Raw genomic sequence first — 24,895 nt, 5'->3', positions numbered from 1 at the left:
AGCGAATATCAGAACAGGAATACCGTTACATTAACTCCAGGAAGGATCAAAGCATACTCCTTGGTTATGTAGTAATGTAACATGAAACATTATGGCAGTGACAAACTAAAGTGTGGGCCCACATACAGGCCACTAAGTGTTTAAGAGGTTCATGTACATCTGAATATGCACACACTGTACCTCAATTACAGTGAATCATTTTCAGTCATTTTTTCACCTTATTGAAATGCTGGGAAATAGGTCAAATCTGAAAAATATTGTTGAGAAAATATTGGAAAATGTATTGTTAAGAAATGTTTATTAAGAGCAATCAAATACATACAAAATCAAGAGCCAATTCAACTTTACAATATTACACATTTAGCTACTGGTGATAACAGATATTTGTCTGGTAATAGAAGTTTGTGTCTTTGATGCTAGTTTGTTAAAATGCAATGACAGTGATAAGCAGTAGACTAATTAAGGAAAGAAAGGTATGCACAATTTCAATAATTAGAGCCCTTTAGTTAGACAAAGCCAGATTTGTCCATGCCAACAGGAAATGTAGTTCTTGTAAATCTTCATTCATATCAAATCATTAAGTTTTAAATAGGTGTGATCTACAAATGGTCTTATTACGAAGTCTGTGGTAGGCCTATGTGATATCATATAATCAGCCTCAAAAACAATAAATTACCTCACATAAATGCAATACAGAATATTTTTATAAGCTTCTTGCCCCTCAACATTAATCATACATAAAAACTCATAAAAGAAAATGATCAAGTTTATGCCTGCATGTGCAGAAAAAGACATTTGTTTTTGGTAAAGACTCTCAGAATTAAAACATCTGTTTAAATTGTATTCTATGAAAAGAATGCAGATGATAAAATTTGTTTGAGACTCCTCTGCTTCTGCACCTGAGATTAAAGATGAGTCCTCAACATTAACATGGGAACCTGTAAGAATTCAGATATATGTGTAAGAGCTGAATACTTCACTTTTTTAACAGAAGTGAGCTTTACTCAAGTATAAGTAGAAAATCAGCTCATAAATTTCAAACAAAAGGACAAACATATCATTAAGTTTACCAGCATTTAACTCGGCACCAGGATCCGCCCTGTAAAACACATGAATAATTGTTATGGTAAATCAGATTAATACATCAGTACTCCAGATAACTCATTACTAGTCACTCTTATCTGAACTGACCTGAGGATTTCTTCTTGTAGTAGATGAATCCAGCAGCTGACAGGATGATCCCCAACACCAGCCCTGAAGCTCCAATGGCAATCTTGTTCTTCTCAGACTCAGGAAGAGAACCATCTGTGTAAACACAAATATTTAATATTGATTTTAATGTTAAGAAGCTTTGAGGAAATTAAAACATTTTATTATCGTCAGGAACATGGAACTAGTTTCATAGCTTTATGGTAATTTGATTTTGAATCTTGCTTACTCATAATTGACATTTAATTGCATAGTCATTTCATCTTATATATATTTCTATATGATTTCCAGACATGATTGTTCAACATTCAATTTACACTTGCCACCTGTCCAAGGTTTATCCCTCCTTCCTCCCAATGACCGCTAGGATAGGCTCCAGCACCACTCTCCCCCAGCGACCCAGAAGGATAAGCGGTTTAGAAAATGTGTGTGTGTTTACACTTTCCCATGTACATCTATGTTACAGAGATAAAATTGAGTTGCATTACTGTTGCTCTTTCCATGTTACATGAAAATCAAGAGAATTCTCTTCTGGAATCTCCTGGAATAACCTCATGGCTGATATTTTGTTCTGTGCAATGAAGCATTTAATAAAAGCTAGAAGGAATAGTGAAACATCTGCCATGTGTCTTTAACCTGCTCCTGAAATGTCTGAGTGATCAGATTTAATCTTGAAATCATCAAGTGTAAATGCTACCAAAAAACATTTGTGATATATTGCTATCTGATTACACAAGAAGTATGAAGCGGCTCAGTGCAAATAGGTTTTAAAGGTCTGTAATAATCTGACTCTTTATTCTCACCCCAGTCATTGATGATGGGCTCCTTAGAGCTGACGTGCTCCACCACACAGGAGATCTTCTCTCCAGATGCGGGCGTGTACTCCAGGTGGGAGTGGATCTGGTAGTACCAGTCTCCATCAGCCATCTCCTCAGTGGCGGTCACATCACCGGTCACTTTTTTACCATTTTTCAGCCAGTACACATCAATGGCTGGGGGGTAGAAGTCATACGCACTGCACATCAACATGGATGGATGACCAGCACTGCCCTGCTGTTCTGATGTGAGTTCGACCCTCGGCTTCACTACAAAATAAGCCATCATAATCATGCATTCATATTAGTGCATTGAAACTAAATGTTCTTGATATGTTGTTAACCTCAGCAACAATCTGAGGTTTTTCTCAGTCACACTGAACACACAAGTTTAAGGTTCAAGGATAGTGCACCATCTTGTTGGAAAAAGTTTCTAAACTTTTGATAATCTCCTCTAGCATATTCAGGTGATAGCATATTCAGGTTGGCATTTAAATTCCTCTCCATAAATATTGGAGTGCATCCAAGATAGGTGCATGGTGGGGTGGAATTTGGGGCACCTGAATAGGCTGGTGTTTATAGAGGAGAATTTGAATGACAGCACTTACCAGAACATTTTGCAAAAAATAATCTTCCCTTCTTTGTTAAATTAAGAGTATAACAAAGTTTTCAGTTGGTTCATTTGGAAAATGGTTTATCACCCCATTTAAAGGTGGACCAGTATGGACCTTTGACACAACACATCATGATTGGAAAATATGTCATCGACTATGTCATGCTGAAAATGGAAAAAAAAAAAAAAACTTCTTTATGTTTGTTGAAAATAAATAAAAATATCTAAAAAGAGATTTGAACCTGGATTTGGATTTTTCTGCATGTTCTGATCTGGATTGCTTACTTTTGCTAACAAATTAACTATCTAAGACCTTTTGTGACTAGCCGTCCCATAAATACACAATCTCTTGTCCTAAAGTCCACAGTATTTGTGTGCACATTATGTGTTTTCCAGTGTGTCCTATTTCTTAAATGTGCAAAACCATCTGTATACAATGAATCTAAGACTAACCATCCCACAAAGATATTACTCATATGTGTTCATTTGCATTTTTAAGAGGATTTGTGGTCTTAATAAGCACTTTTGCAAAATTCAAAATTATATGTTACATAAGTATGCACTTTGCCAAAACCACAAACTGCAAGTGTGGAGTTTGGAAAAGGTCAGCAGAGGCAACCATCCTGTCTTCATTGTTAAATTAATAAGGGGAGTTTCCAGGCTTTTTTTCTAATAAGATGGTGCATTTAAATGTGGACCATGTTTTTAATCACACTCTTAAAAAGTGCCACAAAGGATTCTTTGAGCAATGCCATAATAGGCCTACTTTTGATTCCCTAAAGAACCCTGCATGATTTGCGGGTGATAAAAATCTGTTCTTCCTACAACTGTTCTATTGAGTAGAGGCAGGGTTGGACTGGGACCATTATTCAGGCCAGAAATATAGGTCCAACTAAGGCCACACAGACATGTAAGCAGTGTATGTGTGGTCCAAAACTCTGAGACCACATTGAAAATCTGAGTATGTTTTTATTTAAACCCGGAAATAAAAAGTAAAAAAAAAGTTTATTAAAATGAAGAAATATTCAAGATTCTACACTATTTATTGGCCATTCTTTAAGCTAAATTGTGACTTTGGCAACGTTAAGGTCTTTGCACAAAAAGGTTATGTTTTAAAAAGTTAAATAAAATAAATCATTACACACAAGCTTTGAAAGTCATTTGAAACAGCCACATAGTAGGGTATGGGAAAGAGAGACACAGGGAGGGGATATGTTAACATCTGAATTGATGTGGCTGTGCCAACAGAACATGACTAAAGTGCCCTTGAGCCCTTGAAGCCCCTCAACTGCTCCCCGGGCACCATGGATAGGGCTGCCCACCACTCCGGGCAGGTGTGCTCACCGCCTCCTTGTGTGAGAGTTCTCTAGTGTGCAAACACATTTGGCCAGTGGTTCTGAAATAAGAAATAAGCTTAACCATACAGGCCAACTGAGGTGAGGTGGCACTAGAAAGGAGCTTCCAGAAACCCTTAAAGTTGCTGTCTCTTCCTACAGATCCAGACATTTGCCAAAGCAGCTGCCAGTGGAGGATTTATGAGTGTAAGCTACATGGGAACGCTTTTACTGATTTTAGAGTGGCATCACTGCAAGCACAGCCAGAGAAGGCAATCAATAATTGTCATAAAATCTACTGACAAAATGGTACATTTTTTCATATTTGTGCCATATTGGTATAATGATTGTGACAAAACTCATCTTCGATTTCAACCAGTATACCAGATGAACCAGTATTTTGCCCACAACAAGGTGGAGCCAAAACAGGGATTGCCTATATAGATTAATCTGAGGGCTCATCATATATGTACAAAGTCTTTTTTTGGCCTCCTCCCCTCTTTGTGAACATATAAAATAGTCTATTTTTTAAACACGAACATCTCTGTGAACTTTCACAGTGTATTGTCATTGTTCTTTTGCACGTGTTGAGCAGGTGCATCCGACATCGCCAATATTGTTTCTGTAAAGTCAGTAATATGAGGACAGGTCAGCCCCTTAATAATCATGTAAGAGTAAATACAATAATAAAACAGTATAAAACAAATAACATAAAACTAAAGACAGTACAGCCTTACCCACAAACAACACAGAGAACGTTAGCTGTGTCCAACTTCAAAGGCTAAGGCATACAGATATGTCTTAAGCCTTTTTTTTTTAAACATCTCCTTAGACTCAGCAAATCTAATGTCTAAGGGCAGAATATTCCAGAGCTTAGTAGCATATACTGAAAAGGTCTCCCTCCATTTTTGCTTTGTTCTAGAGACACTAAAAGCCCTTGATTAGAGGACCTCAGTGTCCTAACGTTAGAATATGGCACTAATAGCTCAGAGATCTATTGTGGCCCATCACCAGGCACTGTTGAAATGAAAATTTTTAATTGTACCCTGAAAGTAACAGGCAGCCAATACAATGATGGCAAAATGGGTGTAATATGCTCCCTTCTTTTAGTCCTAGTAAGTATCCACGCTGCTGCATTTTGGACAAGTTGCAACCGTGTCATAGCTCCTTGACATGTAAATAAGGTATTACAGTTATCAAGATATGACTATAGAAAAGCGTGAATAATTTTCTCTGTATCCTAAATGCAAAGCATTTTTTCTGATTTTAGCTTGATTTTTAAACTGTACCAGCTTTGTTACATGCATGGAGAAATTTAGTTCTGAATCAAAATGACACCCACTTTTCTAGGATAAGGATTTATCCTTGCGGCCAGTAATCCAAGCTCCTTCTTTAAGTTGCTGACAACATTCTGAGGGCCCAGAACCAGTATTTCTGTTTTTCCCTTATTTAACTTAAGGAAATTACAAACCATCCAATCCTTAATAACTTGAATTCATTAAGTAAGACTTTCTAATCTACTGAAATCAATCCTGTATACAGAGAGATAAAGCTGTGTATTGTCAGCACAAAAATGATAAGATATATTAAAATGGCGAATCAAATTTCCCAAGGAAAGCATAATATAAAGAAAACAAAATAGGACCAAGGATAGACACTTGTGGGACCCCACATGAAAGATCAGCAAATGACGACAACTTATCTCCAAAAAAATACACTAAATTTTCTATTGGATAAATATGAAACAAGCCAGTCTAAGGCAGTCCCTGATATTCCAACCCACTGATGCAGCCTATTTATCAAAATATTACGGTCAACAGTGTCAAAAGCTGCACTGATATCCAATAATACCAAAATAGAGACCTCTCTAGCATCAGCATTCATTAAGATATCAATTTAAATTCTTACAAGAGCTGTCTCTATACTATGTTTCTGTTTAAGACCTGATTGTAACTCCTCAAAAATACAATTTTCTTCCAGCAGAACCAACAGCTGTTTTGCAGCCACTTTCTCAAAAATTTTTGAGACTTGTAGATCGGTCTATAATTTAGACAATCTGTAGAATCCAGACTAGGTTTTTTTGAGACTAGGCTTCACCATTGCCAGCTTAAAACAATCTGGAACACAACCTGAACTAAGTGATAAATTCACAATTGATTGAAGGTGAATTCCCACAGAATCAAAAGCCTTCTTCACAAATGTAGCTGGGAGAATGTCCCCAGGAGGGATGCAAACTGAGGAATCACTTCAATATAGAGGGAAACAAAATATCATTGCTAAGATCTGTGATCTTCTCCCGGAAAAACTTTAAAAATTGTTCAACGTCAATCTTAGAACTGGGTGTGCTCTTGCCAACTCCATTTACTAGGGAGTCTCTCCTAGAAAGCAAAAAGCTCGGGTTATGCATATTAACAGTTATTAAATCATTAAAATATTTGGCTCTAGCATCCCTAACTCTATTTTTAAAAACAGACCACAACTCCTTCAAGTATAAATAATGAACTTGAAGCAAGGTCATTAACATCAGTACAGAGAAACAACTGTTCACTACACACAGTGATACTGATTTATCATTAAGAAAGCATGACTGTACACAATGTACACAATGGAACCAGCCTTAATCATAAACAGGGGCATATTCAAAGTAATACACTTATGATCTGACACAAATAAATCCACCATAGAGACAGAATAGGGAGACAAACCTAAAGTGAACAATGTGTGACCTCGAGTATGAGTCGGGCCAACCACATGCTGAACAAAATTAAAAGATTGCATAGTGTTCAGAAATTCTGTAGCCAACCCGTCAGAAACATTATCAATATGAATATTATAATGTATAATGATATGTATTATTATATATTACATTACATTACATTATTATTTCCATGCAAGTAAATGTGATACACAATGATGTATACTAATAAATACAATTTATTAATTTTATGTTTTTTTATTTGTTTTTTATACATTTGTTGTGAATGGTTTTACAGAATGGCCATGTTTTCAACAATTTAATTATGTTTTATGTACCAAGTGATTAAATAACCTTAAAAATGTTTGGTAACCATAGCCTGCTGCTAACAAATTATCTCTGCTTGGTGCAAGAACAGTTTATTGTTATTATCATTAATAATAAATTAAATTATTGAGGTGTTGTTAGGCACAAGGTGAACCGAAGGTTTCCTGCCACAGCTAACACAAAACCTTTCATGATTTACTGCTTTAATTAACTTTAACATTTTGTCTACAGCAATCAATAAAATGACCTAATTCACACTTCAAATAGCTCCTACAATCTGTCTGTTCTCCAAAAAATGTCTCATTCTATCACAAAAAGGTAGTCTGTGCCCATTGTTCTCTTCTGAAGAACAAATGTGATCTAGACATCTATACTGAATGGCTATGATCTAATTAATTCTGAAATTTCATCTTGAAGGCAGCACTGGTTTGATTTTTCCCATTTTTTGTCATTCAGTATTTGTTATCATTCTATATCATAGATCCATGTATTTATATTAAGTGGTACAATACTTGAGAGAGAGCTATAGTGTAGAGAGCAGTACATTTGTGATTGATTTCTTTCCTTCTTTCTTTCTTTTTAAGTGAAAATGTGAACTTTTGGGTTTCAGATGTCTTGCTGGAGAAAAAATTATGTGTGAGCTCTGTAAAGCAGAGTTCCGTACACACCTCATGTTTTTTGATAATAATCATTAAAACTTACCAATTAAATGTTAAAACATTAAGGAACTTAAATATAATGTTATAAATGAAGTGCTATAATTGTTGCTTTAATAATAGTACTAGTAATAGTAATAATAAAAATAAGAAGAAGAAGAAGACGAAGAAGAAGAAGAAAGAAAAAGAATGCTATTCAATATATTATTTTAATGATTTCAGTTAATCTATTTATGTAATTAATATAATAACAATAACTATTTAATTTAGAAAAAATGCCATTTCAGATGCTTCTATTTTACTGCCATTTGTCTTTTGTCATAGTTTATTAAAGTGAAGTGGAATCATTAGGACATAAATTGTTAGAGGGCTCAATTTCATTTTAAAATATAATATTTCTAATTTTGGTTCATTTTCATGAGAAATACAAAGACTAGAAATGATGTTATAGAAATTATTCAACTAGAGATGAATTATACATTGTAAAAATGTAAATGACAAATTAATACAAAATTCATAGAGGAGCTTATATAAATCATATATGTGATATAAATCAACAGTATAAACAGTTGTATAAACAGTGTAATATTTGAATGCCACTATAATTAGGTTTAGGTTAAGACACAGGTGCGCTTTCAGACTTCAAACAACCTCAAACATCATATTTACAAAAACCTATAACTTACTATTTTCAAACATTAAAATTATGATTAGCATGAATAGCATTAAAACACTGTGAATGAGTTTGTCATTCATTATTTCTTTATTGAGTCTGTAAATCAGTGATGTTGTATTTCAGTAATTCAGGGACTGGACTGTGACTCATCTCCATCTCTACTTCATGCTCACCTGCCTTTTTAAAAACACAGGAGGAATCATTTTCCAGGTTATTTCTGTAGTGTCTCTCCGGCTCAGCTCTCTGCTGCTGTTAAAGCTCTCATGTTTTCTTTTATCAGTGTGTCTGTGTGTCACTTACCTGCTTTATTCAGAATAGTAGAGAAGAATATTGGTAGGTTGTATTTGCAGTATCTCTCCAGCTCGCCTCTCCTCGTCTGTAGTTCAGGTCCGCTGTTCCAGATCTCTGCTTGCTTCACTCCGACCTCAGTGAACCCTACAAACTTCCCCACAGTGCTGTTAAACTGAATATCTGCAAGCTTATTGAAATGCTGGGTATAAATGTATTCCACATCAGACAGATCTGATGAACTGGAGATGCACTCATTTGTGTCGTAAAAATAATATCCATCTGTCAATGAAAATAAATAAACAGTCACGATAACAAAAATGTCTGTGTAAGACAAGCAAATAAATATGAATACGCTGTTTAATTCAGAAATCACTCAGTGTTTAGTTGATTTTTCTTTTCTTACTTCATAACCCAGAGAAGGTAAGGTCTAAACAGCTTTAGTGTCAAATTTTGAAATTTACTTAACCCTAAATAATTAGATATTAATAATATACATCCCAAACGTTCATTAGTGTTTTGTAGTGTTTCGCATAATATAAAACATTACATAAAAGTAGAATAAATATGAATAAACATGAATACAGTAGAATGTAGGGCTGTAGTACTCAAGTCCAGGCTAGAGACTTTTTTATTATCTGAGACTTGTCTTGGCCTCGATATTTGTACTCAAACTTGTCTCGGTCTTGGCCATCAGTTTCGACAAATGTATTTTCTTGAGTCCAAATACCAAAAAAAAGTGGATATTTTTATTTTAACAGTCACCAGTGCGCGCTGATGTGGGGTTAAACTGGACCAGACTGAACTGAAATACAACAGCTTTAGTTGATCTCGACATCAAACACAGCTGAGCTCCAGTGCTCTGTATTGTGGAAAAGTAACCTAAATAGTTTCATATAATCTTCCAAACATTTTAACTATTCGATGTGATTAACCGTGTTAAGAAATAACCCCTAAACAGGTGCACGTTCTCGTGCCCCACCTCCCAAGTTTTTTTTTTTTTACGCACATTTAAATGCACAACCCCCTCATCTCGTTCTGCTGAGTTTCACGGTTGTGTAACTATTGCTTGGTTAATTCCTGCTATTTCGCGATTTTTAACTCCGTGAATACATTTCTTAAAGTTTCGTTATACCTCAATAAGTAGCCTATGTGCTGTTATTTATCCCATTAATTCAGAAGTAATTTAAAGCATTCTGTCACAGAGGTGTCTACTGGAGTTTGTGTAGCCAGATAACATACAGATGCCATGACTTAGGAAGCTAACTGAAACATTTGTTTGTACAAGAGGTGTGTTCCAAGTAAATGAGGTCTTACTGAATTTAACAGCCTTGCATAACTATGATGTAAACCAATGTTTTGCTAACTGACTGTAGCTTAATGCACTCAAATGCATATATTTGCACTTTGCTAGCTAACAGTGTTTGTACTTTAATATTGCTAATCAGAGTTAAATTGGTTAGGTATGTTGTGTGGTAAGGCTGAATTAAAGTTTGAGAAGCATGTTTCCAAAATTGGATTGGATGGCACTGAACCTGGCAATAAAGAGCTGCACACAGTTTTCTATATAAACTATATTGCACTGAGCTCTGTTTAAAACTAGAGGCAGATGATCCAGGCAAGTTGACAGGCAGGAAGGGTTCATTATTGATTGGAACATTTTGTTTTGCTCATTTAAAGGCTTTAGTTTGACTTACATTAAGGTCAGAAAAGAATCAGATATCTTGATATAATTTTGAGGCCAAAACAATAATTACTTAAAACAGCCAAATTAATACATTGACTAAATGAAGCCATTAACACAGGAATAGATTCTGTTTATAACTGAATTTCTACGATATTTCATGATAAGGCATTGAATGCCAAGAAACGTTTAATTCTTAACACAGTTGTCTTTGTAAACAGAAGAGGATATTTTCTGTCACTTGAATTTGATGGAGTTACACAGTTTTGTTTTGTGGAAAGAAAATAAATCATTCTTTTATGTTTTCCAACTTGTACTGGAAGGAGGTAAAGAGTAATTACGGCTTGGTCTTGAAGAGGAGCCAATTTTTTGGGTTTTGATCTTAATCATTCTCACTCCCATTTGGACCCAGTCTTGTCTTGGACTCTGCCCCATTTAAACTCGGTCTTGACTTGATCTCCACTAGTCATGGTCTTGGACAAGGGTGGTCTTGACTACAGCTCTAGTAGAAAGTAATCAGAATGTTGTGTTTTCAGTAATGGTATATTGCTGTTGCTGTGAGCTGATTAGAAGAACATGCTCTCAAAAAAATTAAAATGTTGAATTTACTTAAAAATGTAATGTCAGGTCATTCAATGTAACTGTGTTAAGCAGCTTTTAAGATGCTGAAGTAAGTAATACTGTATTCAGTAATTTCACATAAATCACACAGAAGTGAGTTCTAATTAACTGGACTGAGCATCTTTATGTATTATCCTGTGTAATATACAGAAACAGTGGAGAGGCCTCTTTCTGATTTTATGCTTCTAAACTGTGGTATTCATTACCTTTTACAATAAGACAGTCAAGTTCAATACACATTTTAAAAAATATGAATGAAAAACATTTACAAACATATCTTTTAATTTACTTCTTCTTTGAAATACTATTTTTTATTTTATTCATTTCTCTGCTTTTGTGGGTTTTTGCTTTTATTACTTAACTTTACTGTTAAATTATAAAGCACTTTGAGCTGCTCTGTGTATGAGTGGTGCTCTATAAATAAAGATTATTATTATTATTATTATTATCGCAACATTCATGGTTACAGTAGTAAGAGAAATTATATAAACATTTTGGAATCTGTTTTCTGCATTAACTGGTTACAAAATGTGATCTGTTCTTCATCTAAGTCACCAGTTTAGACAAACAGGATGTGCTAACACTAATAACACATAAACAATGATAATCGTTTATGTCTTTATGGCACACATCAATTAAACATTCACCGTGCTGGTGGAAAAAGTAAGTGAACCCTTAGATTTAATAACTGTTTGAACCTCTTTTGGCAGCAATGACCTCAAGAAAATACTTCCAGTAGCTGCAGATCAGACATGCAAAATGATCAAGAGGAATACTGGACCAGTCGTCCTTACAGAACTGCTTAAGCTCATCCATATTCTTTGGATGTCTGGTGTGAATGGCTCTCCTGAGGTCACTCCACAGCATCTCTATTAGGTTAAGCTGTGGGCTCTGACTGGGCCACTGCAAAAGGCATAATAGATTTACCTCATTGTCCTGCTGCATCACCCAGCTTCATCCAGTGAATACCCACCCTGACATGATCCTGTAGGATACTTTGATAAACTTGGGAATTAATTTTAATGATGGCAATCAGTTCAGGCCCAGAGGCAGCAAAGCAGCCCCAAATCAATATGCTCCCTCCACCATACTTCAGTGTTGGGATGATGCTTTCATGTTGGTATGCACTGATCTTTTTACACCATATGTAGTGCTGTGTGTTTTCCCTGAACAACTGAACTTTACTTTCATCAGCCCACATTTTCATCAGTTTCACATTTTTCTCTTTGGCAAATTATTTGATGTGCAAGTGATTTTGGCGAACAGTGGCTTCATCCATGTTATTCTGCCTGATCAATGTTTGTCATATGGTAGACTTATGAACAGAGATGTTAGCCAGTTTTAATGATTTCTTCAAACCTAGCTGTTACTCTAGGTTCTTTTTTGCCTCATTAATCATTCTGCTTTGTTTTTTTTTTTCTGGAGTGATTTTGGATGGGAGAGTAGACACAGTACTGAATCATTTCCATTTATGGAGAGTTGGTCTAAGTGTAAACTGATGAATACCATAAATCTTTGAGATTACTATGTAACCCTTTCTAGCTTTATGCAAATCAACTATTAATGATCAGAGGTCTTCTGAGATCTCATTTTTGCGAGGCATGGTTCACATCATCAGATGCTTCAGATTTGAACAGCAAACACAAAATGTTTGAGTGGTTTGCTCAAAGTAGCTCTAAGCCACACCCCCAATCTCATTTCTTTGACTGGACTCCAGGTTTGCTAACTCCTGACTCCAGTTAGCTTTTGTTGAACGCATAAGCCTAGGGGTTCACATACTTTTTCCAGCCAACACTGTGAAAGTTTGAATGATGTATTTAATATGGACAAGAACAATACATTATTTTTGTGTTATTAAACAGATTTGTTTGTTCTTTATTGTAACTTACATGAAGACCTGACCATATGTTAAGACAACTTTATACATAAATGTAGCTAATTCCAAAGGGTTCAATCATTTTTCTTGCAACTGTATGTTCTTCTTTTTTAAGTAGCAAAAGAACATAAATTCAACAGGTTTAAGTTAAATTTAATTTATTTTTATGAGCTATTATAGAATTCTGCTCAGCAGTAGTTACATGGTAACTTAAGGCCAAAAGCAATGTGGTGGCTAACCATGGAGTATAAGAAAGATGCACACGCGTGACAGTAGGCAATGTAAGAGGAAAAACAACACAAAGATGGTGAGTAAAACAATATGCAAGTAGACAGTGCCAGGAGCCACTGGGAAAGATGTTGGGTTTTACTCAACAGAATTATACTGATCAAACACTTGTGAAGTAAATCTGATAACTGGCTTAATATCATTGAAACAAGCTATCTTTACTAATTCAGTTTCACTGACTTGCATGCTTTTGTTAAATAATATAAATGAGAGAAAACTGATTAAAACAACAACAAAGTGATGAAGGATTGATTAAACTGATTGAACAAAATGAATTGACAACACCTCTAGATGCTTGCGGTCCAAGTCTGGACCCAGACACTGTCCTATGCAGACCTGGACCTATAACCAATAAACTATGGAGAATTATTTAATTTCGACGGGGTGGTCCTGTTTTAATCAGCGTAACTTTTCTAGCCTTTATGGTAGCTTTAGCAGCCCGGGAGACTGACAGACCAATCGCATGCGTTGTGAACATCATGAGAAGCTACTCAGCCAATCAGATCTGTCCATTACAATGAGCACTGAGACTCGAGTGAGTGACGCCACACAGGGGAGGGACGAGGCGAGAAACAACAGTTGGTAAAGAAAGTGAGCCAGATCATTTTACATGTCGTTCTCTAAAAAGAGAAAACTGACTATAAATGTTGTTGAAATATGACTGAATTGTACTTTATTTGATTTGACATTGTGTTGTTGACTGTATAAGATGCTGATATACCTACTGGGCTACTTCAGGAAACAGTATATGGCACTGAGTCATGATGCAAGTTAGACTTTAAGATGTTCTGGACCTTTGTTTGATGAAATTTTCTTTAACTGGACTTTATTGAATTTTTATTAAATACCCCTGCTTTAGATGGTAATCAAAAGTAATTGGCTTTATCAAGACTCCATCAAGACTAGGTTTAGCATTCTTTATCTGGCTACACTGTAAAAGCTAGTTTGTCTGTTTAACCCAAAAAATACTTGATGTGGTAACAAGCAGTTGTAAATGGTTTTACTTTAAATGAAACAATGCAAAGAAAAATAAATAAATTAGTAGTAACATTTTACATCACATAAACCTCAAAAACACCTTAACTTCTTTCTCTCAGAAAACTACTACCATAAATTATGTCTGTTAGTCTGCTAAACCAGTTTAACTAGCCCTTCATTAAGTTAAATCATTTTTATCAATAATTCATTAAATGAAATAATTTGATCAGTACTTTCAATTGAAATCGGTTTAATCAACCCTTCATTATGTTTAATCAGTTCAATCAACATTTCATGAAGTTATATCAGTTTAATCGGTACTTTGTGTCAATAATTCATTAATCAATACTTTACTTTCTGGAATAATTGGAAAAAAAGAATATCTAGAGCTGCATGAAGGATGAGAGGCACTGAACCTGCACTGAAAACATTATGCATTGAATTTACTTGCTTTGAACTCACAACACAGCAATAACTACAAATATGGCAGAAATAATGAAAAAGAAATCTTGTTACTGTATTCATGTTTATTAGTATTAAAATCTAAATGTATTTTATAATTATGAAATCAAAAACATTTATTTTATTGTCCAGATAAAAGGTTTTAAAGGTTTTTCTTAGGTAGCCTAAGACTTTGTGTAGTATATATATCAATATACAATATAAGATATATGTTTCATTTAAATAGAATTCTTAAAATAATTGTAAATTGTAAACATACCTGCACTTGAAAGTACAGTCAGTGCGAGCAGCAGCTGCAGAATCAGGATCATTTTGTCTCGCTCTACATCCAGCAACAACTGAGAGAGTGTAAACGAGTGACTTCCAGTTCATACAGACTCTTCAGCTCACTGACCAATCAGAATCTGTTAAACCACTTCATCACAGGTTACTAGGCAGCAGCAAAAACACATTTCAGACTAAGGGTTTACTAATACTATTGCACTGTTTGAATCTAATAAAATTATATACCAAGGTTCAATACATTTTTAATTTGTCAGCTTTCATTTCAAAACTTTACATATGTGTAGTTATGGTGTAGCCCAGTGATCTTTAAACTGGTCCTCAGGCCTACAGAGACAAGTTTTTACTCTACCTTACTCACAATGCATAAGGATGGAGCTAAAATGTGAACTGTCTAGGAAGCCCTGAGGACAGGGTCAATATCATTATGTAGTATCTAATGTGTGTGATGTGATGTTGTAATGTTGAGTGTGATGCGAATTTATGCAGCTGTTATTTCATTTCACTGTGACTGAATGATAATCTCATGCAAGAGTGCTCTACTATGCAAATGCCTCTTTTGTTGTAGTCTTAAATAGTAACTATATAATGTTAGAAGTTTGCGCATAGTGATCTTAGACTTGTGTACAGCTGCTCAGCCATGGAGACTCATTTCATGAAGCTCCTGATGCATGATTCTTGTGCTGATGTTGCTTCCAAGGGCAGTTTGGAGCTCTGTAGTGAGTGAAGCAACAGAAGATGGGTGATTTTTACACACTTCAGCACTCTTCGGCCCCACTCTGTGAGTTTGCGTGGTCTACCGCTTTGTGGCTGAGCTGTTGTTGTGCCTAGATGCTTTCATTTCACAATAACAGCCCTTACCATTGACCAGGGCAGATCTAACAGGGAAGAAATTTCACAAACTGACTTGTGACTAATAATAATAATAATAATAAGTTCAATTTATATAGCGCCTTTCACAAAGCCAAGGACACTTTACATAGTATCATCTAGAAGACTAAAGAGAAGAAAAAAGGAAGGTTTTTAGCAGAGATTTGAAGGAAGACAAAGAAGAGCAATTACGAAGAGTGGAAGGTAAAGTATTCCAGAGTTTGGGGGCAGCAGCACAGAAAGATCTGCCACCCATCGTAGAAAGTCTAGTTGAAAGAACTGTGAGGAGTCCAGAATTAGAAGATTGGAGAGCACGAAAGGGACAATATAACGAAATAAGATCAGAAAGGTATGCCAGAGCCAGAACACAGAAAGCCTTGAAGGTAAACAATGGTGATATATATACATATATATATATACTTGTTAGCTTCCCCTCATTATCTTCCACAGTAGCATTGCTGTTTCTCCCATCAACTGTATTGTTTCTACAGCTTTCAGGGTACAACTTGGAAGTTCAGTTATGTGTGTGACATACACTCGCTGAGCACTTTATTAGGAATGCCTCCTTGTTTATACACTCTTTGTCTATTTTATCAGCTCCCCTGTAGGCATAGGAGCACTTTGTAGTTATGCAATTACAGACTGTAGTCCATCTGTTTCTCTGTATACCTTGTTATCCTGTTCTTCAGTGGTCAGGACGCCCACGGGACCCCCACAGAACAGGTACTATTTGGGTGGTGTGTCATTCTCAGCACTGCAGTGACACGGATGTGGTGGTGGTGTGTTAGTGTGTGTTGTGCTGGTTGAGTGGATCAGACACAGCAGTGCTTATTATTATTATTATTTTTATTATTATTATTATTATTATTATTGAGGAGCTTCTACTTTAAAAATTGAAGCATTCATTTTGAAGTTGTAAATTTCAAATCTAGAAGTAGACAGTGTCATAAGGTAACCTAAAACAGCTCAGAGGTGACTTGTTCATTTTCAGTGATATGCATTAGAAGGCAAAAGCTGAGGGCACCAAAAACACTCCGAAAATAGCTGTAAGGCTTTCTGTGTTTTAATAAAGCAGGATCTCCATTTATATTCTTTTATATACTCATATGTTTTATGTAGTTTCATGTATTTCTCACAATTCTTCACTTTTTACATGATCAAGATGTCCCTTCCTTGAATTACACTCCACTTATGATGGCCTGATCATTAATCAGTGTTCAAGTAAGACTCCATAATGTGTAATGTCCAAATTACTGAAAATGAGAAGTGAAATCTGATATCAAATCTTGTTTCCCAGTTCTCACATTTTTAGCTGCAAGCACACCATGATATTTTACTTATTACCCAATAACAAAATTACGTACAATGAAAATAAAGATGGCCTTTAGTCTTGATTTGAAACAACTGTCTAATTACATTTTATTTTTATCTTACACTAATCTCTAATTATTAATATTTGAAATAGAAATTTGGTTTGCTTTACACTGTAATTACCTGCAGGTTTCATTCCAATAATCAGCTTATAGAAAAACTGGTTTGAAGCAAATAGATTATTATAAAACTGTGCAGATGGTTTACTAAATTACACTCTACATTAGTTAACTAAATAATTTTAGGTCATCACAATATAAGAGCATAGCATTTTTTGAGTAGAACATCACAATATGTAAGAATATAACAGTAATTTAGTTTCAGTGGACTTGCAAAGGCTTGAAGACACACAATGCAACATTTAAACCAAAAATTACATTAACGAAAAAATTACAAAATGCAAAGTAAAAGAACAAAAATCACAAATGATCTGCAGGTGGTCAGACTCTCAGTTACAGTTGTTTCCTTTGACGAGGAAGAAAGTTCCAGCAGCGACTCCCAGCAGTCCTGCAGCCAGACCCACTCCACAGAACACAGACGGACCCACACTGGGCAGAGCCACCTGCACATCTGTACAACACAATTCATATAGATTATTTGCTGAGAAAAATATAATGGTAATTAATAGGATTTGTTAGTTTGTTAGTCAGTTTTAAAACTGTTTTCTTTTTATAACTTATACGCATAGTTAATCTTTCCTTTCATGTTGTTGTCTGAACGTGAACTTTAGAGAATCAGGTCCATCAGCAGGTATAAATCTCACCCCATGTTTTGGTCAGTGGTCTGTCCAGGGCTGTGTGCTCCACAGTGCAAGTGTAGATGTCACCCTCCTCTGGAGTGAAGCTCAAGGTGGAGACCAGGTTGAAGGTTCCATCACTGGTTGGATAATATCTGCTAAAACTAACTCCATTTGTTACTTTTACATTGCTCTTAGTCCACGACACTCTGGCATGAGGAGGGTAGAATCCAGTGATGTGACAGATGAGGGTGTTTTTAGAGCCCAGCTGTACTTTGTGCTTGGAGTAGACTGAGCTTTGGGGGGCATCTGTGAACAAAATATTTCTATTTTTATATTATTATTCAACATTTAGATTTCAAATGGTATAGAACAGAAATACAAACACATACATAATCATCACATCCAGATATTACAGTACAAATTTACATCACTTTATTTTGCAGTGTAATTCATTTGGCCGGAATTAAGTTTGATAAAACTGTATGAGTCTTCAAACAGTTACTATACTGCAGCATGCATATGAACGTTTCCCCAGAACTGTCTCAGTACATATGTTTTATTTATTTATTTTTTTACATGATCTCTCTTCTCTGTCTCATTTACTTGTGAAGAAATGTGTGTTGCAGTGATGTCAATATCTTACCCTTTGGTTCTGCAGGGTAATTGTAACTTTTTGCAGCAATGCCTAAGTTTTTTTTGCAAATTTCCTGATTAGTAACAGCCCCCTCATAGGCTCCTTCTTCATAGGAGAAAGGATCTGCAAACTCTGGCAGGGTCATCACTCCTTTCCCCTGACTGAAGTCAGCGTGCCACATTTCTTCTCCATCCAGCCCAAATATTTTCTCTTTATCTTCATCTGTATCAGAGCACAGATCTACTGCAATGTCCGTGTGCTGAACTGAGGAAAAAATAAAAGGACACATTCACACACACACTGTTTTATTAAATAAGCCTTTCAAGGACAGGCAAAACAAGGCTATTTCTACCTGTTAATCTCCTCTATTTTCAGCACCATGAACTCTTTTTAACTGTTTAGTTTCACACTGCTACTGCAAACAATGAACAATTGAAAGAATAAACTTTCATCTTTCAGTCACTTTTATACTGTCATTCTCATGAAGCAAAAAAAAAATAAAAACAAATGCAGGTATGCAGGTGTTTTATGTAAATCTACATATAAATGTGTTATAAACAGATGGCTAAAATGTGTGTACTTTTGAAGACAATCAGTGCTGTGTGTGTGTGTGTGTGTGTGTGTGTGTGTGTGTGTGTGTGTGTGTATGCGTGTGTGTGTGGCTTCTCTGACTCTCCTGGACTACAGGCCCCAGACCTTCATCTTAGATAAAAATGTCACATCTCAAACAATCAGCATCCACTTACAGTAAAATATTGTGTTATGCAGAACTGTGCAAAAATCCCACTTCAGTTATTTAATTTCAAATGGAAATGGGCAATAAGTATAAGCAGTTAATTTTTCAGTTTCAAGGAAAAAAAAAACATAAAACATGTTTAACGTAACAAATTACCTCAACATCTAAACATAATATCAGATGATCAGATGTTTCAGTATTTAGTGTCCTCTCTTTACAGGTTACAAACTCAGGTTTTTGCACACTCCTTTTTTTCACTTGTTTTCCTTTGACTTTCTCCTTCCTTTTGCAACTAGACTATTGTATATCTAATCTCCTCAGAAATATCTACTGAAAGATAAAGCACTTCTACTTACTTATCATTTTTTACGGAAAATGAAATGAATGAAAAGCTCTGACTTTTCCACAGAATTGTTTATTGTATTTTTTAACACCAGTTATAACCCATATCATCGCTGTCCAAAGAAAAACAAGTTTCTCCAAAATGGTAGCTTTACAGGAAAAGGCAAAAACATTATTTCAAGTCATTTTGTAATGTAAATAATGTAAAGGTCAGCTGCTGTGTTCAAATGATATAGAAAAAACAAAAATGGAAATACTTGTTTATTTTATTTTATTTTTTTGGACAGAGATGGTAGATTATACACCACTGAATGTTTTGCACACATTGATGTTTTCACATTAGCCACAATACCCCATATCCCATGAACCATTTAATGTGAATGCTTGAGTCAGTGTTGTCTTCTGCACTTTGACTTGTTCTTGCAGGCTGATGTCTTTGCAATGTGTGTATGTGTAAATGTTTGTAGTGTCTCTGATTGTAAAGTATGAATATAAGTTTTGTTTTCTTTTAGTAGCACCCAAATTAACCACTGAGCACTCTCAACAAAACCATCACACAAATCTACCAGCTCCTGTTTGTACAAAATTATACTATTAAAACAATGACAACAGTTTGGCACTACGGTTACTAAATAGTAATATATTCACATTTACTCACTTTTAGCCTCTGTGTATTGAAGAGCTGCACAGACGAGAATCAAACACAGCTTCATCTTGATCAGCGTAGAGGAAACAAACTCATACATGAGTGAGAGCTGACTGACTACAGTCTCTCTGTTCCTCTCTCTCTAACTGAGACCACTCAGTAAATCAGCCAATAGAATCATTACTTTCACTCTGACACTGCAGTATCTGGGGAGGTTTAGCTTTCAGATTCTCTGGTCCTTAAACACTTCAGCAGAAGCACCAGCTCTACAGTGTGACTCACAACACATTTATGTTCAACTTGTTCTCTCATTACGATTCTTGAGCACAAAAGCAAGTGATATGTTGCATTCAGCATCATATTAACACTTTATTTAAACTATCAGTTGTGTGTGTGTTTTGTTTTTAATATTAGGTATATAATAATAATAATAATAATAATAATAATAATAATAATAATAATAATTAAGGTGTGTTTAAAGGTTACCCTACGAAGACTAAACCATACAACTATGGTAATTCTATTTCAAGAAAAAAAGTACATTTTTGAAAATATAAATGCACAACTTTATTATTTTGTTTTCAACGTACAACCTCCATAAGCTATTTAAAGTCCCAATAAGCCCACTAGAGAATTTGTAAGTGGACTGTGAATGTTAGCCTGATGTCTATAAGAAACACAAGGTTTAAGACCACCTTTCATTAACAGGGACAAAGTGTACGTCAGGTGAACAATATCTATTCTTGTATTTGCTATTTTTGTTCATGGCTGTTCATAATATCCTAATATTCACATTAAAGTGGACAAAATATAAAGTCAAAGTTTTTTACTTGAGTTGAAATAAGAAAAAAGTAATTTTGTACTGCAACCTTAAAGGCCTTCATTCACCAATATCTTTCTAAGTTTTTTCTTAAATGTGATCTTGAGAAAGGTCTTAAGAAAAAGTCTGCGTCAGATTCATGACGTGTTCTTAAAGCGCAGAACTGTTCTCACCTTTGTGCTCTTGATTGTGTGTAGATTCTGTTCTTAGCATTTCTTCTTAAGAGCAGTTGGTTAATGAAGGCAGAATTAGAAGTTCACTAAAGCATTGAACACATTTAATTAAAACAACACCCCAGGCTCCTGAGTGGTGCAACTGTCTAAGTGTTGGCCATATCATCAGGAGATCTCAAGTTCAATCCCTGGTGATGCTATAGCCATCCGTGGCCGGGAGTCCAAGACAGCACAACTGGCCTTGCTCTCTGGGTGGGCGTTCAGCTGTCCAATGACGTTGTCTTCGAAAAGATGTGATGGTGCTTCACAGGTCTCGGAGGTAGCCTGCGTTAGCTTTTACCCTTCTAGTTCTTTTTGGTATTGTGACTGGGGGAGTCCTAACTAATGAGTAGAATTGTATATTACCAAATTGGGGGAAAAAATTGGAAAAGATACCAAAAAAAAACCCACCCCAGATCCCCCCCAAAAGTGTTTAGAAAAATAGCATAATGTTGGTGAAAACAAGTTTCAAACATAAACAGAAGCCTTTATTGAGAATATTTTGATACATTTCTTGGGGAAGAAGAATTGTTACGTGTAAGCACATGTTTTAGACTTTTTTGTTTATGTGTGTCTTTCTCTCTCTCCTGGTCTCCCTTGGCAGGTGTACCTGCTCTGCCGTCAGTCATGTGAGGAGGACATCTAACCAATCAGAGGCCCAGCTTGTGTAACTTTGGAAAGGAGCTTCAGCCTTAAAATAAAGCTTTCAAGATGGGTGAAGAGATAAAGGACTGATCATTTGTGTTTCAATCTCTTGTGTTGGGTGGTATGCTTTTGTTTTAGGTATTTTGCCCATGTTTCTTTTTAGTGATGGCAAACTGAAGCTTTCTGAAGCACTGAAGCTGTCCTCCTAACTGTATTGTAAAAAGGTTCAGTACTTGAAGCTTCATGACACAGTGCACATTAGTGGCATCTGGCGGCCAAAACCACAAAGTGCTTCATGTATCTTTTTTTTCACAGATTTAAAAACTCTGTTCCAGGGCATTAAAGACATGATGTTTGTTGTTTCAATAAAAACAACTGATAAAACTAAATTGTTTGTTGTGCATGTCTTCAAAATCTTATTATTGTGTTGGGTACAAATATCCAGGGTTGAGCAGAACGCTTAGAAAAAGTACTGATGGCTGAATACACCCAGAACACATCTTGATAAGGCATATTGGAAAAAACTATTCTGATGGAATAGTAATAATTATTATTACATTCACACTGTTGCTGGTTGGCATGTATTGTTATATAATTATTCTGTTTATAACTATATACTGTAGATATATTAAGTTATATATTTAGTTTTAAAGTTCTAAATTTTTTTGACAAACTCCCGAGCAGGGCTTTTGATAAATATAAGTAGGTTATCACAGCCCTAGTCCATTGCCTACTTTTCCATAGGCAAGGCTCAAGTGGGCTTGATGTATGATTTATTTAACATGACAGAATTTTGTGCTCATGGATGTGAAAGTAGCAGTTGTGGACAGGGCAGTGAGAGTGCTTTTGCAGTTTTATTTAATGGTGGGTGGTGTGATTGTGGACAAGAACGTGTATTATTCAGTATTTGTTCAGAAATAAGATTTTCTCCATGTTTTTTTTTTTAATTTCCATTTTTTTACATATGTACACTTTTTTATTTACAATTTTTCCAGCCTTTGAAAATACCCGCTCACATGGGAAGATAAATCAACAGACAGATTTCTCTAATAGGCAGATTTGCTGTTTCTTTCGACTATTCACAAATGTGTGCTCGTTCTCAGAATTCCTCATATTTTGATAGTAATACACAGTCTTAATGTGCCCTGAATATCAAGATACAACATAAGCAATGCATCTGGATCTAAGATTCTCTCTGGTCAACTCATGTACAATCATTTAGTATTATTGCATGCTTAATCAGTGTTAATCAGCTGAAGCCCCAGATGTGCTAACACTGACTTCCAGATGACTATTACTTGGGTGAGTAACACAGCATCAGACTTATCACTGCTTTTGCTTCAAATACAAGTCAGTTTTTTTCCTCAGATAAATCAACTAACCTCAGGGATATGATAAGATTCATTCATTCATGCATGATGCCAAATCTACAAGTCATGGGTAGAACTGGCACTACCAAATGATTAAACCCTAATTAGTAGCGCTTGAGTTTAAAGTGTGTAATAGCAGATACAAAATATATATCTTTTTTAATTTTTCACTACATGAGACCTTGAGGTGGAACTAGCTGTGTAACATTGGAATTGAAGGCAAAATGACAGCAATACTCAGGCATCACTCAACTTCAGTTCTGGGAGGTTACTGCCTACTTTCTATCTATTTCAAACATGATACCCATATCAGGACATTCAGCAGACCCTAACTACATAGTGTCACATCATTGAGTTGTGACGTCAGCATCAGTGAATAATTCGGCTCAGAAAATCACCTAAAATCCTGATATTATTGCTCTGCTGTTTATCCTTCATATTCCAACAAAGGGTTAAAACAGCGACATGATTCACACATCAGATCACTCATCAGACTCTGACCTCACCATCCAGAGTGATTTCATCCACTTGTGACCGTCCATCAGCGAGCAATCCAGCTCCAAAATCACCCAAACCCACTCGCTACTGTTACATTACATCTCTGCTTTTAGCCTTCATATTATAAACAAAGGGCTTTCTGTTTACATTGATTTTGAGTAAAAAAAAGAAAAAATCTGATATTAAATATGCAACTCAATTAAAAATAAAGCCTTTCTTGTTGTGTATCAGAGTTTTAGCACTGAGCATGAATGCAAGAGGACAGAGAGTTAATGAAAAAAGCATGTCTGCCTTATGCTAATTGTTTATTTTTACTCATAATAACCAATAGAATTAATTACCATCAAAATCATTGCACTTTCAGCTCACAGAAACTCCAGACTAACAATTTCTGAAAAGATAACTACAATTCCACTTGTTTTCAAGATCTTTATAATTAGAAAAATACAAATTTTTGCAGGCGCTAGGTACATTTTTTGTCAGAAATTGCCCAAATTCATAAAGACCAGGGTCTCATGAAAATAACAACATGTGGCCTGTGTGACTGTCACATGTAAATACTTTATAATTGCAATTGTAATTGACCCAAAAAAACCCAAAAATATTTTAGGTTTCTAAGGGTTAAACTTTTAGCTCTAACAAGCCATGCCTTTCATGAGTGGAGGAAAATAAATGCAGGTCAACGCACTGTTCTGCATAGATCAAACTTTTCAAAGACAGAATTTTTTATATTGAGGCACGGTGGTGCAGTGGGTAGCGCTGTCGCCTCACAGCAAGAATGGCCTGGGTTCGATTCCCGCCTGGTGACCAGGGTCGTTTCTGTGTGGAGTTTGCCTGTTCTCCCCGTGTCTGCGTGGGTTTCCTCTGGGTACTCCGGTTTCCTCCCACAGTCCAAAGACATGCAGTCAGGCCGATTGGACATGCTGAATGGCCCCTAGGTGTGAGTGTGTGTGTGGATGTATATGTCTGTTTGTCTGCCCTGCGATGGACTGGCGACCTGTCCAGGGTGTATCCTGCCTTCCGCCCGATGACAGCTGGGATAGGCTCCAGCACCCCACCGCGACCCAGAAGGATAAGCGGTTTAGATGATGGAGCATAGCTTATAGAGTTACAAAAACTGAGTAGAATGTTAGTCAGCACATAGCTTTATTTTTGTACTGTTTTTTTTAAGCAGGAGTCTTTCCCAAAGGTATGTGCTTATATCAACA

The 24,895-nt window shown here is 35.7% G+C and overlaps 2 protein-coding genes across 2 annotated transcripts; both read right to left on the bottom strand.

Moving 5' to 3' along the window:
• Window positions 1-279: 279 nt before the first annotated feature.
• Window positions 280-14,856, bottom strand: LOC118802922 (H-2 class II histocompatibility antigen, E-S beta chain-like). The gene is made up of 6 exons (XM_036563350.1): window positions 14,782-14,856; window positions 8,626-8,895; window positions 2,013-2,294; window positions 1,192-1,305; window positions 1,071-1,099; window positions 280-938 (listed from the first exon to the last, which is right to left on the bottom strand). The coding sequence occupies exons 1-5, from the start codon at window positions 14,831-14,833 to the stop codon at window positions 1,077-1,079; spliced, it is 741 nt and encodes a 246-aa protein (XP_036419243.1). The 5' UTR covers window positions 14,834-14,856; the 3' UTR covers window positions 280-938; window positions 1,071-1,076.
• Window positions 14,857-16,719: 1,863 nt separating this feature from the next.
• LOC118802920 (RLA class II histocompatibility antigen, DP alpha-1 chain-like) lies at window positions 16,720-20,250 on the bottom strand. Its single transcript, XM_036563349.1, has 4 exons — window positions 20,155-20,250; window positions 18,428-18,682; window positions 17,809-18,090; window positions 16,720-17,615 (listed from the first exon to the last, which is right to left on the bottom strand). Exons 1-4 carry the CDS (start codon window positions 20,240-20,242, stop codon window positions 17,494-17,496), a joined length of 747 nt encoding a protein of 248 aa, XP_036419242.1. The 5' UTR covers window positions 20,243-20,250; the 3' UTR covers window positions 16,720-17,493.
• Between the last annotated feature and the right edge of the window lie 4,645 nt (window positions 20,251-24,895).

Source organism: Colossoma macropomum, unplaced genomic scaffold, assembly GCF_904425465.1.
Source record: "Colossoma macropomum unplaced genomic scaffold, Colossoma_macropomum, whole genome shotgun sequence".
In the NCBI taxonomy this organism is placed as follows: Eukaryota; Metazoa; Chordata; class Actinopteri; order Characiformes; family Serrasalmidae; genus Colossoma; species Colossoma macropomum.
The sequence above is the reverse complement of the archived record's forward strand: the minus strand, read 5'-3'. Positions and strand labels throughout refer to the sequence as shown.

What these genes read in the sequence shown, in the direction of transcription:
- LOC118802922 (XM_036563350.1), bottom strand. Translation starts at nt 14,833, where the DNA reads ATGATCCTGATTCTGCAGCTGCTGCTCGCACTGACTGTACTTTCAAGT. An exon ending in TACTATTCTGAATAAAGCAG is followed by an intron (nt 2,295 to 8,625) that starts GTAAGTGACACA and finishes CTTATTTTGTAG; the next exon opens with TGAAGCCGAGGGTCGAACTC. An exon ending in CTACAAGAAGAAATCCTCAG is followed by an intron (nt 1,100 to 1,191) that starts GTCAGTTCAGAT and finishes TGTGTTTTACAG; the next exon opens with GGCGGATCCTGGTGCCGAGT.
- LOC118802920 (XM_036563349.1), bottom strand. Translation starts at nt 20,242, where the DNA reads ATGTATGAGTTTGTTTCCTCTACGCTGATCAAGATGAAGCTGTGTTTG. An exon ending in TTACCCTGCAGAACCAAAGG is followed by an intron (nt 18,091 to 18,427) that starts GTAAGATATTGA and finishes TTTTGTTCACAG; the next exon opens with ATGCCCCCCAAAGCTCAGTC. An exon ending in ACCACTGACCAAAACATGGG is followed by an intron (nt 17,616 to 17,808) that starts GTGAGATTTATA and finishes TGTGTTGTACAG; the next exon opens with ATGTGCAGGTGGCTCTGCCC.